A 15,423-nucleotide genomic window follows, 5' to 3' on the forward strand; every position below is an offset into this window, starting at 1 on the left:
TTCTTTGTTTTGGTGTTATTTAGGGATGGGCGTTCGATTAAATTGTCTTCGTCGATCGTCGGGAGAGTTAATGACGAATTTTCGATTAATCATTAATATTTTCAAGTTAAAAAATTCACTATTTATAAGCTACATTAAAATGCAGTGAAAAAAAAAAGTGTGTTTCCTCATTGAGATCTTTATTACAAGATGAACAAAATATGCGCTGCCGTAATCTTAAGCAGCGGAGCCGACAGCTAGAAGCCGGAGCTACCAAACACAACTGACCCCCGTTTTTTTCCTCCAAAATAAAATAATAATAATATAAAAAAAACATAATGTTAAACAACAACTACAAATATATAATACTTAGGTCTGACAGGTTTTGCCAAATGTAACTCAAAACTATCAAACAAGGTACTGAGTCGAGAAAGCTTCATAAAAATAACCAGTAACTCACATACAACTTCAGCACCAGCCTACGGATTTGTGTTGAGAAAGATGAGCATGTTAACATGCTCTGGGGTCAGACGCGAACGCAGCCTGGTGGTCACCAGCCGCCGAAAAACCCGCTCTGAGGGGACTGACGTCGCCGTGATACACAGGTAGCTCCGTGCTAACTTGGCTAGCCTGGCCGCGGCTCCGGTGTTTGCGCTCCCCTCGTCCGTGTCAGACAACGCAGGCTCCTCGTCTCCCCCAGTCTCTGGGATAGCTTCGCTGTGTTGGCAGTGAACCAAGTCATTTTTTAACTCAAAATGGTCCCATGCAACACTTCGCCGTGACCTCTTCATGTTTACTTTGGAAATGGAACTACACGGTAACTCGCAGCCAGTCGCAGGTAACTGAGTAGGACTGTGGCGTTTTTTTCAAACACTGCCCCCCGTGGTCAAATGTGTAATTAGCGAATTTCTCGATGAAAAAATTATTTCATCGACGAAATTCTTAATGATCAATTAATCGATCGTCGATTAATTATGCCCATCCCTAGTGTTATTATTATTGAAACAAATGTCAGTGGAAACAAACTCGGCTGTTCATGAATGCGATGACTTTGTTTCGAATATAAATGTCAGGGCCTTCTGATCATTGAGCAGCTGGGAAAACTCTGTGTTTTTTATAGGGAAATATTCCTAAGCATAATAGAATATTGGTCCGCCTGCTTTCACTAAATCTGTGGTAGTTAAAAGATAGATCATAGCCCCTTCAGTTGCTTTCATTCATCAGAGCACAGACAGTGAACATGCACACAGAGATTGCATATTTCTTTCTGCGACTGGGTACAAAGCCAGCACTGAGCAAGAGTGGTTGTTTGACCCGTCCTGTATAATTTACGGGTGAGACAGATTAATAGAGGCCCTCCTGGAAAGCCACTGAGCAGCAGATCAGCTAAGAGACTACAGTGCCAACAAATGTCCATCACTCAGCTGGTCCCAAATAGGGAGGGTTGGCACACACACACAGACACACAAACACACACACGCCCACTCAAACACCAACAACAGTCATCCAGCACAGGCCTGGTCCTGGTTGTCCTGCTAAGGGGCTGGCAGATGTAAATGTTGTGCCTGTGAAAGGATCAGACTGTGGGCTACAGATCAGGACTAACATATGGGACTAACAGTTTGTATTTGCAACACTGGCTCAGCTCAGCCATAGAGTTATGAACAAATTGGAAGAAATGTGAGAATTAGTGTATGTGCATTTATGCGTGAATGTATGTGTGTGTGTGTGTGTGTGTGTGTGTGTGTGTGTGTGTGTGTGTGTGTGTGTGTGTGTGTGTGTGTGTGTGTGTGTGTGTGTGTGTGTGTGTGTGTGTGTGTGTGTGTGTGTGTGTGTGTGTGTGTGTGTGTGTGTTTGTGTTTGCATACATCACCAGGAGAAAGTTTCAGAGGTTATTAAGTACGAGTCCCTTGGATCTGCTATCTCAAAGATAGATATCGATGCAGGTTGTGTGTATTTCTATCTGACAGTCTGTGTAGTATTCAGAGTTTGGTGTTGAGGATGACAGAAATGTCAGAGAGAAGCACTAAGTTACTGACATTGTATTGTTCTGTCTTGTTTCCTGCAAAGCACAGCTTCCAAGAACAAACATTTGTACCAAAAATACGAAACGATACAAAAGGTGGCTGAATGAGGTTGATGAGATTTGAAACCATGGATGAATATAAAATATGGTCATATTTTACGAGAAACAATACTGCCCCACTAACAATTCAATTTGTGTGCAGCATTTTCCCTTTATGTTTAAAAAAATAGCATATTTACTAGTGCAGTGCCCGTCTGTTTGGAATGGGTTGTTTGCTTGGCCTGTGTCAGGAGTTACTTCAGAATTTTTTCTTTGTCATTAGTCCTCAAACAGCTCTACAATATGCTGTCGGTTTATTGTTTGTGTGCTGAATGTTATGTGCAGAGCTATTTATTAACAGTCTATGGCGATGATTGAAGTTAGAATATGCGTTCATCCTAACTGGTTTATATGCAATGAAGATTTTATTGATAATGTTTATTTTAATTTTTTAGAGTTCTGTTAAGCAACAGACACAATATTCAGATCCGAGATAACAACTTTTCAAATAGAAGCTCTGTAATTTGATGTAAAGCATGGCAGCCTCCCCCCTCCAAAAAAAAACGTGGGGCTTTTGGTTTGTCGAACTGCTAAAGAGGAAGTAATTCTATGAATGTTGCTGCCATGATGCAGATCAGCACCTGCAACTCCTGTGAATTTGTGTGTCTCTGTCAGGCAGTTTGACCCAGTTGCCGACCACTGCGATTCATCCAAGGCATGTTCAGCTCGGTCCACAGACTGCCCTACCCCCGTTTACTGCTACCAAACGCTGGTCGTCAGTTTACTCAATTCATATCATGTGCGTCAAGTGCAACAAATCTGACACTGTATTTCCCTGGGCCATTAGGTACACACTTGCCAAGTGTGAAGCTGATAAGCTGAATGGTTCATGAGATTTGTTACAAATAAAGACAGACAGATATTTGTAGAATTATTAGATGTTACTCGTCAGTTGCCAAAGTGAAACCTTGTCAGTGCTTTTGTTCGTTCCATCTACAGTCAAAGCTAATTTCTTAAGCTATTATTCATATTTCAGAAGCTGGAACATGACATGTTTTGCCTGTCTTGTCAAAATCATTTTAAAAGGTCTTTTTCTCTTTGCAAAAATCTGAAATTGTGAAGTGGCAAATGGAGTAAAGTATAACAAGTAAGGTTCCTCATCAGGTGCGTTGATACAAACTCCCTCTCACTGATATCTGATTGTTGCCATTTTCTCGACTGACATTTTTTATTATGCCACTATTCTTGGTCTGAAGAAATGAGAAAGGAAAAAGTCTTTATCTCAGACATGTTCAGGATTAGAGGATTAGACGTGTTCAGACGAGCCTACACAGCTGCCCAGCTGTTATCACTGATAAAGGTGCTACTTATTTTTATTTTGGTTGGTATTTCTGCATACTCTTGACACTTAAGTGTTGAGTGGGGCTCACAGATTCAGCAACTATCGTGTTGTAAGTAGCAGAAAGCAGATTAAGGTAGAAAAATATGTTTTTAGCCTCCAGACTAGCATTGTTAAAGATATGGTTAAGTTCAGATGTAGGAAATGACTACCAATCAAGGATCATGGTATAACTTTATCCAAGCATGCAAGGAGGATTATCCATCTGGCACAGCAAGGATCACTCAATACATTTTCATAATCCTTTGTTAAGTGCAAAATAAGTATGTGGTATGACTTAGAGGCGTGTGACGACAAACTCAGAGTGAGTGTACTGGTGTTAATCCAGTATGTGTACATGGCCATAAATAGTACACATGACCCTTGTCCAGTATGGTAACTACGTCCTGTGTTGTGCTTGTGACGTGAGTCTCCCACTGTGAGAGGAGATATCTGTGGGATGTCACACTGACTCATTTTCCTCCCCTTGTGGACAGTAATGGTAATTTAGATTTCAGGATAGTATAACTTTAAAGATCTGTCCCATTCTACAGACAGTGACGTTTTTTCTATTTATTTTTGTGTTTTCATAAAGGGCTGTTTTAAGAACAAACTATAATCAGGTGGACATACATCATTTTATACAAGGAATACAATACAATACCTCTGTAATAAATAACACTTTTGGCACCATTTCGAAATGCCCTAATGAGTATGATTATGCTTTTCTTCATCAGGCCCTCCGTTCATTGTGTCACCGCCAGAGAACATCACAGTGAACATCTCGCAGGATGCCTTCTTCACCTGCCAGGCAGAAGCCTACCCCCGCAACCTGACCTACACGTGGTTCTGGGAGGAGGACAACGTCTTCTTCAAGAAGTAAAGTTATGATAGGGTTTATAATCATCTGCCATATCATGTCAACCTGTCTGTTCCTTCTGTTTGCAAGCCACTGTCAAGAGTTAGTGTTGGCTGTTGTTGTTTTCGTTGTGGGTATGCACTAAACACACTTTGTATAACTTTTATATTAAATAATATCATAAATCATGCATCATAAATAGAATCAATAATTAACCATGACTATTACTTAGCTAGAAGAACCACACTGCGAGTGTATGTCTCCACCAAACCAATGCAGCTTCAGCCTAACCTTTGACCTCTTTGAGTCCACGTGACAACTGATCAAAGTTGAAGGAAAATCCTGAAAGGCAGACTTTAGCTATCAGGATCAAGAAGTTGTGTCAAGACACTGTGACCTCGACTTTTGACAATCAATTTTTAATCAGATGATCCATGCGTGAAATCGAACTTTTGTACCAAATTTGAAGAAATCCTTAAAGGCATTCTTGCGATATCATGTTCACAAGAATGGGACGGACAACACAAAAACATAATGACTCTAGCCACTGTCTGTCGTTTAGAGTAAAGAGTATTTATCTTCACCTTAAACAATCTTAAGTTTGTTGACTTGTGTCTATGTATGCTGGTCAGTCAGGTAATTGTTTAAATTGGCTAGAGCCAACTCCCTGTCTGTAGAAACATATATAGAGACAAACAAGCATTTATTCCAATAAATTAACCTGCATGTGTTTGGATAGGCAAACTCCACACAGAAAGACCCTGGCCCAACCAGAGTTTGAACTTTTAAGCTGTTAGGTGAGGTTGCTGTGCTTAACACTGCACCACCATGCTGCAGTAAGATCCACGCTACTTACTGTAAATAATGTAAAGCGTAATGCTCACTATGTGACATTAGATCTCCCGAAAATTTTAGGCCACATAGATACAACAAACAAATTTCATTTGAAAATGTATGCCTGGCATCCACACTACTCCAGAGTTTCAGAGTAGCTAAAACCGAGATGTTTGAAAACACTGCTGTCCCCGTTTTAATTTGAAAACTCCAGGGCTGCATTAATGTCTCGATGGTCCGAAATTGAGATGTTTAGGAAACAATGAAAATGGCAGTTTTCATAAAAAGAATATAGTAGAATCGATGTAGCCATAGTCAGGCTTGAGTCTTTTCCCCACTGCTGCCAAACTGATTACATTTCCACTGTTGATGCTTGGATTCTTCAGACAGAGAAAATGCACTTGTCTATTTTGTTTCACTACAAGAAAAACTTGAAGTTAACTTACATTTATAATGCACATTCACATTGCATCAACGACATCAACGTCCGCTTCACTACACTCTTCTTCTGCTGAAGAATGTTTGGTCAACAGGGATGGACCCAGCTATACAGCATATTTGGAACAAAGGGAAGCTTTTATTTAAATATATTTCTATTACGTCTTTAGTCTAACAACTTTTATTCATTTTATTTTAGCTGTACAAAGAGGTAACCTAGGAATTAGGCTAAGCAGGAAAAAAAGTGTCTCCACATGTCTTTAATGTTATTTTAGAACATTGTTATGGTCTTATATACTTAGCAAGATCACTTCAAATTAAGTATTGGGATTTTTACATTTTATTTTAAAGTAAACAATCAGATCTGGTTAGAGGCGGTGGTCTAGTGGCAGAAACTTGGACTATGGGCAGAGAAGGTCTCTGGTTCGTCTCTGGTTCGACTCCACGGAGAGACAACAAAAGACGAACCTGGATTGATCTGTCCAAAAATCCAAGAGTCTCCCTACCCTGTCTAGTGCCCCTGAGCAAGGCACCTTACTCCCCCAACATCTGCTCCCCGAGCGCTGTACATGGCTGCTCACTGCTCTGTGTGTACTGCACCAGATGGGTTAAAAGCAGAGATTAAATGTCCCTACCTGCATGAGTGTGCCTTTGCATGACTGTGCATGTGTTTGGGACGAATAAATGCATCTTATCTTATATGAAGGAAACATCTGGATGCTGATACGTGACCTATTATTATTATTTATAATCAACTGTCGTGATGGGGTTCAGTAATGTTTTATACATTGTAAATCCAGTTTTAAATCTGCTTATACAATCTGAATCCTTTAAAATCCCTTATGGAATCATTTAGATAGTTAATTAGGTGGGAAAGGAAGCCGTCTCTTTTATTATTTTTACTATTCTAATGTGCTAAAATGCTAAAGGGACTTTACCACATATTTAATCTCTCTGTGGTGACATTCATTAACCCTGTCCTATATTATTTTGCCTTTGCACCTCACTGAGGGGCAATAAGTATGAATATTCCTTTATCTGTCAGAAACTCAACTAGTGTAAATATATGATAGATTTTACTGCACATGTGATGAGGCCAGCTGAAGGTAAACTCCCACATTGAACTGCCACAGGTCACAGAATCTGACAGGTCACAGAATAACCAGTCCAGTAGCTGGACGAAGCATTTGCTCTTCTTACTTTAACTTGATAGATGATACACACTTTTCCAGAATACATTTGGCTTGCATGTCGACCACAGGAAAGTTATAATTATAATTTGAAGATGTGATGAAATAAGGAGAGAAAAGATCACAGCCACCTGAGTTAAAGCGATTTAAATTAAACGTGTTCCACAGAAACTGTTGAGCTCATATTCTCTGGAAGGGAGACCCACCAGGCGCATATTCATAGAGCTAAGTAATTGATTCTTAATGCTTATCAGCTTGTATATTAGTCACACTATTTGACTGGAGACTGGTGTTTTTGAGAGAATGGGGTATAAAAATTTGACTTTCCACACTAAAGCACTTTGTCTCAGTGCCTCAAGACAGGGAGGCTGATAATTCTGTACTTTCCTCTTAAACAAGACCTAACAGTTATTTTAAAAAGTATTTATATTTAATGGACTAATTTGTCTTGCCTGCTGTGGACAGTAATGTTAGTTATAAATATTTTGTGTCAGACTTCGGGACAGGAGACGTCACACCTCGGTATTATCTAAAACATCGGTTCCCAAAATAGGGTACGTGTACCCCCAGGGGTACGCAAAGTGGTTCAGGGGATACGCGGGGAGAAAATTTGATTTGCGTTTTGCATAGTTCTCCATCACTGGGTCCTATCGCACGCTCGTGCGTGGAGCGCGTGTGTAGCCATTGACGGGCTATAACACAATTTAAGTGGATGTTTGAAAGGTGCACTTGACATTATTGTTCCAGTTACATGACATTGATTAGTTAAGTTTTTTTGCAGCAGCCTATGCAGCCACAAATGTGTTTAATGCACCTTTTGGATGAAACGGTTTAATTTTAATTTGATAAAATGTTTTGTTGAAAAACATGCAGGCACTGTGCGTGACTCTACACCAAACATTAACCAGGATCTGTGTGATCCCCCTCCACTTTACCAAACAAGAGCTGGATGAGTTATAGAGTCTGAAATATCTGCACCTGGAAGAGATAGCATTTGCATTAATATCAGTTAATCTGCCAGTGGCGCATTGGCATTGTCTAATGATTTTTCAGCTATACGGCAGTAACTAATCAGCAGGGGAATACGTGATCCTGTAATTTTCAGCTGCCTGTCAAGCCTGCATACTCTGCAACCAAACAATCTGATTCATGAATCAAACTGTGAGCCAAACATCATTTATACCAAAGTCAGAGCGACACATCCACTGGGATGTGTGCAAAAAAGAGAGAGAAATCGTTGCTCTGGCCAAATATCTGTCATCATCTTCAAAGGAGTGTTGCATCATGCTGCAGTGGCAGTATACATGTACAGCTATCATAGATATTCTGCAGCAGATGACAAAAATGTGCTGAATTATTCTCAAAAAATGTCTTATTTTGAAATACAGCCACATGTTTTGCTCATTTCTGACCAGTGACTGGATGTGTACTACTCCTCACACTGATGTTTCCCTTGTCTTTACTTTCACAGTGACTTAAAACGCAGAGTCAGTATTCTCATCGACGGCTCCCTCATCATTGCCCAAGTCAAGCCAGAGGATAATGGGAAATACACCTGTGCACCGAGCAACAGCCTGGGCCGACCACCGACTGCCTCTGCTTACTTAACAGTCCAATGTGAGTGTGCTGACTTTCTTCTTTATTGTTTTTTTAAGGTTTGACATTATATGGGACAGGGAAGAACCCATCCAATTTAGGTGCAGATCCGGATCAGGGGGCAGGGCGTGAGATATTGTGTTTCAACAATTTAATTGAGAAGGGGACTGATAAGGAGACTGATATTTATGATTTGGAGCAATTTGGTGCAGATCCAAATATAAATCTGGATCAAGTGAATTTAAATGTGGTTTCATAAGGAGACTGCTTTGGCAGAGGTATGCACTCTGCTGAGAGCCAATCTAGTTGCATGTGTTCTCTTCGGGGTCTGTTATTTAGTCAAAGCTGAGGCCTTCTCTGTGGTATCAAAAAAAAGCAGTAGGAGCATCAGGATATTCAAGAAATGACATTTCAGGTGTACTACATGTACAAGTTGAGTACTTAAATCAACCTTTACAGCCTTGTTTTTCGAATTTCTCATTCAGCTTACCACTGTGTATGATTTTGGTTTTACAAACACACATTCTCACTTATTAGAGTGGCAAATGCTCATTTGAGAAACAAGTGTGTATCAGAATTTATAAACATTTGAATTAAAATATGATGGTTAAAATCTCAACATATTGTCATTTTCTAATCTTGATGACCGCTCAAAGCTCTTTACTGTATAGTTTTTCCATTCACCTCACACACACACATCCATACAGCACATCTATGTGTAGCACCTTCTCGTCACACATCAATCACACGCAGCTGCCAAGAGCAATTTTGGGTTCAGTGTCTTGCCTAAGGACATTTTGTCAAGCAGAATGGAGACTAGGATCGAACCACCAACCTTCTGATTAGTGGATGACCAGCTTTCTATCAGCCACAGCAGCATTTGAATCAAAATGTGACGATAAGTACTTTGTTAGTCATACATACGTTCAGTGATGTAGTAAAACACATAAGATGTAATGTTTGCAAGGGCTTTAAAACAAATGATAAAACATTAAAATCAGTGACGTTAAGATCACTATACACTGCCCTGTATGGATATCAGAAACATTCAGTGTAATCTGGCTGCCATTCCTGGTCCCACAAACATAAAGTTGTTAGTCGTCAAATTAACTTGGACAGGTCCAATAATATCTCTCTTTCAACATCAAAAGGCTTCTTTTCAGGAAAGTAGGACATCCTGGAGCACTCACGTTTTTTTGGGGATGTATTACAGTTTTTTCCTATCGTTTTAGGCAATTTACCTAAACCATGTTCACATTCCCTAAACACTTCACACAGTGAGCATACCAGTAGACCATGTGAACCAAACTGTGGTTACTTGCCCCTATGCTAAGATACAAATGCTGGCAATGACGCCTTCTTCCAAATTTCATGGATACCTGCCCCAGTCAATGTTCACTACCGGCAAAACGCTGTGGAACTACAGCATATTTTACCAATGTTTAGATACTCTGTTCAAAACAGTGAACTTTCTGTTCAAAACCTAACTTATCAGTAATTTAGATCACTGTAGATGGAAAGATGCTGCATTTGGACAGACAAATGAAGTTACATGTTTGAATAAGAAAAAATATTTAGTTTATAGTTTATTTATTTTATTTTACAGTAATTTAGATTTTTTTCCCCCTGTGCACCATAGTTCTTGGTGAATTGGCATGGAATTACTTTTTTTACGTAAAAGCAACACTACATACAATGATCTGTACAAAACACAGAGGATAAGTTTTGCAATGCAAAACACCTGGTGGTCATTTCAGCTAAAGACCTACTCAGCTAAAGACCTACTCAGGTGTTTTACATGTAATTTGTGCCTCGTTGAAAAAGGGCCTTCTTTGGCATTTGCTTTGGACTTCTTTACGTAGTTGGTATAGGAAAATGGATGCAGCATGAGCAAGAGCAAGAGGCAGAGGCAGAGGAAGAGGCAGAGGAAGAGGCAGAGGAAGAGGCGGAGGCGGAGGTGAAGGTGAAGGTGGAGGTGGAGGTGAAGGTGAAGATGGAGGTGGAGGTGGTGGTGAAGGTGGAGTAGGAGGAAGAGGTAGAGGAAGAGGAAGAGGAAGAGGTGGAGGTGAAGGTGGAGGTGGAGGTGGAGTAGGAGGAAGAGGAAGAGGGAGAGGTAGAGGGAGAGGAGCAGCAGCAGCAAGGACAGTTGTATCTGATGAAATCAGAGCAACTGTCATCGACCATGTAATCAATCATGGTCTGTCCATGAGGGAAGCTGGTCTGATGGTTCAGCCGAACTTGCCAAGATCAACGGTGGCATCAATCGTGAGGGTTTTCACACAAACTAACAGGTACTACACAGTATTTACAGCATTCTGACTGATGTGTTTGTAACAGTAGTAATGTGATGTGAGAAGTCTCCAAAACTCTCCTGACGTATCAGTGCATTTGTGTCTGACTCACTATTGTAGGACCCAACGGTTGCCCCACTCAGGTGGAAGGGGAAGAAAATTCACTTTACCACAAGAAAATGCAATAGTGCAAATGGTTATTGCTAACAATAGTATAAGGCTAAGAGAAATTTGTGCAAACATCATCGCAGACATTGGTGTATTTGCCAACATTGAGAATGTTGGCACCACGACCATCGCCAGAGTGCTGAAAAAGCACCAAATTCGAATGAAGCAGCTTTACACTGTCCCCTTCGAGAGGAACTCTGAGCGGATAAAGGAACTCCGCTACCAATACGTCCAGGTAAGACTGAACACAGGACACACTGTCATGTTGATTGTGATTTTGTACAAAACTGTAAGCTATGCCATTTTTGTCTTATGGTATCTTGTGTATTCTCTAATTTCCTGAAGAGAGCCATGGAACTTGAAGCCAGTGGGAATGAACATGCGTTCATCTTTGTGGATGAGGCTGGCTTCAATCTGGCAAAAACACGTCGCCGTGGAAGGAACCTGATTGGGAAAAGGGCCACGATAGATGTTCCAGGCCAGAGGGGTGCGAACATCACCATGTGCGCAGCAATTTCGAACGATGGACTGCAGCTGCAGAAGGCCGGCATAGGCCCATACAACACCGAACGCCTAATTGCCTTCATAGATGAGCTTTACGAAAGGCTCACAGCAAGAGAGGTAGACAGGCAGAATCTACCAACGTATGTAATTGTATGGGACAATGTGGCCTTTCACCACTCCCGGCAAGTCACAGGGTGGTTTGCGGCGCATCCTAGGATGATGTCACTTTTCCTTCCGCCTTACTCTCCTTTCCTCAACCCCATCGAGGAATTCTTTTCGGCGTGGAGATGGAAGGTCTATGACCACCGCCCTCAGGACCAGATGTCCCTATTAGAGGCAATGGCTGCTGGGTGTATGGACATAGCCCCAGAAGATATCCAGGCCTGGATAAGGCATTCCAAAAGATTTTATCCAAGTTGTATGGCAAGAGAAACCATACGTTGCGACGTAGATGAAAATGTGTGGCCAAATGCGGAGGATAGGAGGGATTAGCCCAATTCTGCGCCACTGTTGGGCTACTGTAATATACAGTATGTGCAGGTTTTGTGCATTGCATTTTTTGTTAGAACACATTTTTTGACTTTGTAATGTATTTTCTGTTTTGTGTAACACTTGCACTGTGACAAAATCTCCAAAAAGTAAAGCACAGTGAAAAAAACTGTTGTGTTTGTGATTTGTTTCTGGATCATATATTACGTACTTACTGTATGTAATTTGCATTACAAAAACTGAAAATTGTTATTCTCAGTTTCTCATAAAACACTTACAGTATTTACTGTATTTACAATTACAGTACATTTACCACACTCAATTGTGACATCTTTTGTGGGAGGTAAACCGACATATGAACACTGTCAGCAGATACTTGGCTTGGATTGTCATACTGTAATATTACAAACTTTATTACTGTAGTCCAAAGAAGTGTTTGTCTGTGTTTTTTCTCTTTTTTTCAATGCAACACTACAGGAAATCTATGCCAAACTGGAGGACACAGCAACATTTTATATATGCAATTGGCAATGCTTCAAGATGTTAGTGTTTTTTAGGTCATAGTGTTCTGAGAGGAAACATGTGTTAAGTTATGGCAGCATTGTTTGTGGTGTGGTTGTTGTAGTGCATTTTGCACCAAAGGTTAACAGATATGCAGAGGTGTGTGTCTCTAAAGCCCACTGTGTTAAGTGATAGGGAAAAGTGACCATAGTATGGGTACATGACCGAAAACGATAGGAAAAAACTGTAATGCATTAACTCTGTAACAGATATCAGACATGTCTATCTTGACAAATTGCTTAAATTTTAATGGAACAGCCATTCAACAGCATAATGTGTGGGATGACCGATCTTTATCTCTATTGAGAAGGGACCCCATATCTAAGCAAAGACCTGACAGTGGGAGTTTCTGTGCATTTGGTCTGTAGCAGCATTGTTTCTAGTTAAATCTTCACCGATCTGAAGTTGCATGTCGTTGGGGTGAAACTGTGTTCAATACATCCTCTGTTTTGTGGAATTATTCGGACTCCCATCCATTCATATCCCAGACACACCCCTAAAACCACCCAATCACGCCTTTGCTTTCTCAAGTACACTTCTGTTGTCTTCTTCCCTTTCTTCCCTGCCTATCTTAATTTCTAATCCATGTATATTCATGCAGCAGTCTCTCCCTCTGTCTTTATCACAGGTTGCTCCTTCTTCTCTCCTCTCATAGAGCTATTGCTCTCTCCATCAGTCACTCCCAGCTGTAGAAACACTGGGCTCAGTGAATTTATCACAGGGAGGCAAAAGCGGGACCGGCTTTCAGATTCCAGCCTTGTCGACCGGTGACCGGCCTCAGTAGTCAAGGCAACAGATATTTTGCATTCCGTCGCGCTCCTGACTCCTCTGATGGCTGTACGTTAGATTACGTGGCATGTGTGTGTGTGTGTGTGTGTGTGTGTGTGTGTGTGTGTGTGTGTGTGTGTGTGTGTGTGTGTGTGTGTGTGTGTGTGTGTGTGTGTGTGTGTGTGTGTGTGTGTGTGTGTGTGTGTGTGTGTGTGTGTGTGTGTGTGTGTGTGTGTGTGTGTGTGAGTGAGACGAACAGAGGCAGGCAATACCAGTAGTGAGGAGGAGGGAGAACTGAAAAGGGGGGATTACATCATTGCTGTTAGAGAAGGGACTTTTCTCTGTCAGACTGCAGAGGGCTCTCTCCCTCCCCCCCCCCCCCCCCTCTCTCTCTCTCTCTCTCTCTCTCTCTCTCTCTCTCTCTCTGTCTTTTGCCCTAATCTTTCCTCTCAGCCTAATTTCCTCCTTTTGTACCCTCTTCTTCTGTTCATCCCTTTCTCCCTGTCCTCGACATCAGTTCTTCTCTCCTTCTTTCGTGCCCTTTTTCTCCCTTTTGCTTCATCCTGCTTAAATCTCTCTCCCACACGTTCTGTCCTCCCAGTGTCTTTCTCCCTGAAGTGCTTGCCAGTGAATAAGTTCCCTGAAGCATTTTGCAGGGGGAACCAGCGTGTTGTGAGCGATAGCATTGTCTGAGGACTATTTTTAGAAACTTGGCTGATACTCTTGTCTGAGGTGCTCGTGGAGGGGCTCCTCTGGGCTCTTGTGGCAGAGCGCTGGCCGGCCTGTGGTTAGGACTGCGGACAACAGCGGGTTGTAGTTTAAACTTGTTCTGGCAACAGCGAGGTCAATCGATATATCTCTCTCTGTCACTCTCTCGCTCTCTCTTAATCCCTCCATCTCGGAATGTCACGCAATCATTCACTCACTCACTCTCTCATCTCTCCTTTGTAGTGCCAAGCGAATGCCGTATGCCTTTTTGTCACTTCATTTCCAGCCACACCACCTCAATGTATCTCTCTTTTCCACCAGCTTCTCTAAGCCTTACGTCATCCAGTCACATCTCTCTCTCTCTCTCTCTCTCTCTCTCTCTCTCTCTCTCTCTCTCTCTCTCTCTCTCTCTCTCTCTCTCTCTCTCTCTCACCTGTCCTCTTTCCCACGCTCATGCTCAGCCTTGCTCGTCCTTCCTCTATCGCCCCGCTGATAGTGCTCTCCCCTCCTCCTCCTCCTCCTCCTCCTCTCACTCACCCACTCACACCCTTTTCTCCTGCTTATCACTCAGTGCCTGCTTTGAGGCTCTCCTCCTTGACCTCATTTAGGCACCACACAGTTCTCTCCCCTCCTTACAATTCAGTGATTAAGGAGAGGTTTTAGCCTCTCCTCATTTTTACTCCTCTTAGTCCATTTCCTCCAGCTGGGGATGGATGGACTTTTTCTTGTGTGCCTGTGTTTTCCCAAAGGGTGTAGCTTGACCATATCAGATCTCAATTATTTAAGTCTTGAGTTACACAGGGGAACAGGATATGTGAAGCAAATACAATCCATACAAATCAGAGTTTATCTGACTACAGTGATAGAGGTGAGGAAGTTCAGTTAGGAAATGGGGGCATAAAATAATCATTAATTATTTGTAATCGAGGGAAAAGTTTGAAATAATCATGATAATGATTTGAAGTCATATCGTTCAGCCCGTATAGTAATACTATAGAGTTTTGATATTTTGTTACTGTTTCTCTCCAATTATATCACTTTCTTTTGAAATGTGATGTTACTGGTTTTTCCAGGCATTGAACACGTTTTGTTTGTCATAGAAGACAGGGAATCATGAATGAGACGGTTGTAAGGAGACTTGATCCTTGGTTTAAATCTTTTTTGGTTTACTATGTGTGTTCTCTGGCACACTCTGCAGCACACTTCATTTCAACGGACAAATAAACCTGATGTGCTGGGATACACACACACAAATGCTGCTCTGAGACCAGCTGTGCTGCACATACAGTCATTTATCATGTTATGATGAGCCAACTTCCCATAAACTGTGTGATTTCCCAGTCTTTCCTGAGCAGCTGTTATAATCACCAGGCACCAGACTTCCCAAGCTGCAAAGACGTGATTAACCACTAGCTTCTCTGTCTGTGTTTTTGACTAGATCCTGCCCGCGTGGTAAACATGCCATCCGTCATCTACGTGGCCATTGGTTTGCCAGGCTTCATCCGTTGTCCTGTAGATGCCAACCCCCCTGTAACTCTAGTTAAGTGGAAGAAAGATGGCCTCTCTCTCCGGATAGATAAGGTGAGCGGGTAAAG

General features: G+C 41.6%; 1 protein-coding gene across 1 annotated transcript in view; it reads left to right on the forward strand.

The window, feature by feature from the left end:
- LOC128457599 (protein turtle homolog B) overlaps positions 1-15,423 on the forward strand; it is a 118,283-nt gene that overhangs the window by 68,411 nt on the left and 34,449 nt on the right. The window contains exons 6-8 of the mRNA XM_053442376.1: positions 4,160-4,301; positions 8,215-8,360; positions 15,267-15,409. Of these exons, the coding sequence (XP_053298351.1) occupies positions 4,160-4,301; positions 8,215-8,360; positions 15,267-15,409 (431 nt within the window). The remainder of the gene's footprint in view (positions 1-4,159; positions 4,302-8,214; positions 8,361-15,266; positions 15,410-15,423) is intronic.

Source organism: Pleuronectes platessa, chromosome 15 (assembly GCF_947347685.1).
Source record: "Pleuronectes platessa chromosome 15, fPlePla1.1, whole genome shotgun sequence".
In the NCBI taxonomy this organism is placed as follows: Eukaryota; Metazoa; Chordata; class Actinopteri; order Pleuronectiformes; family Pleuronectidae; genus Pleuronectes; species Pleuronectes platessa.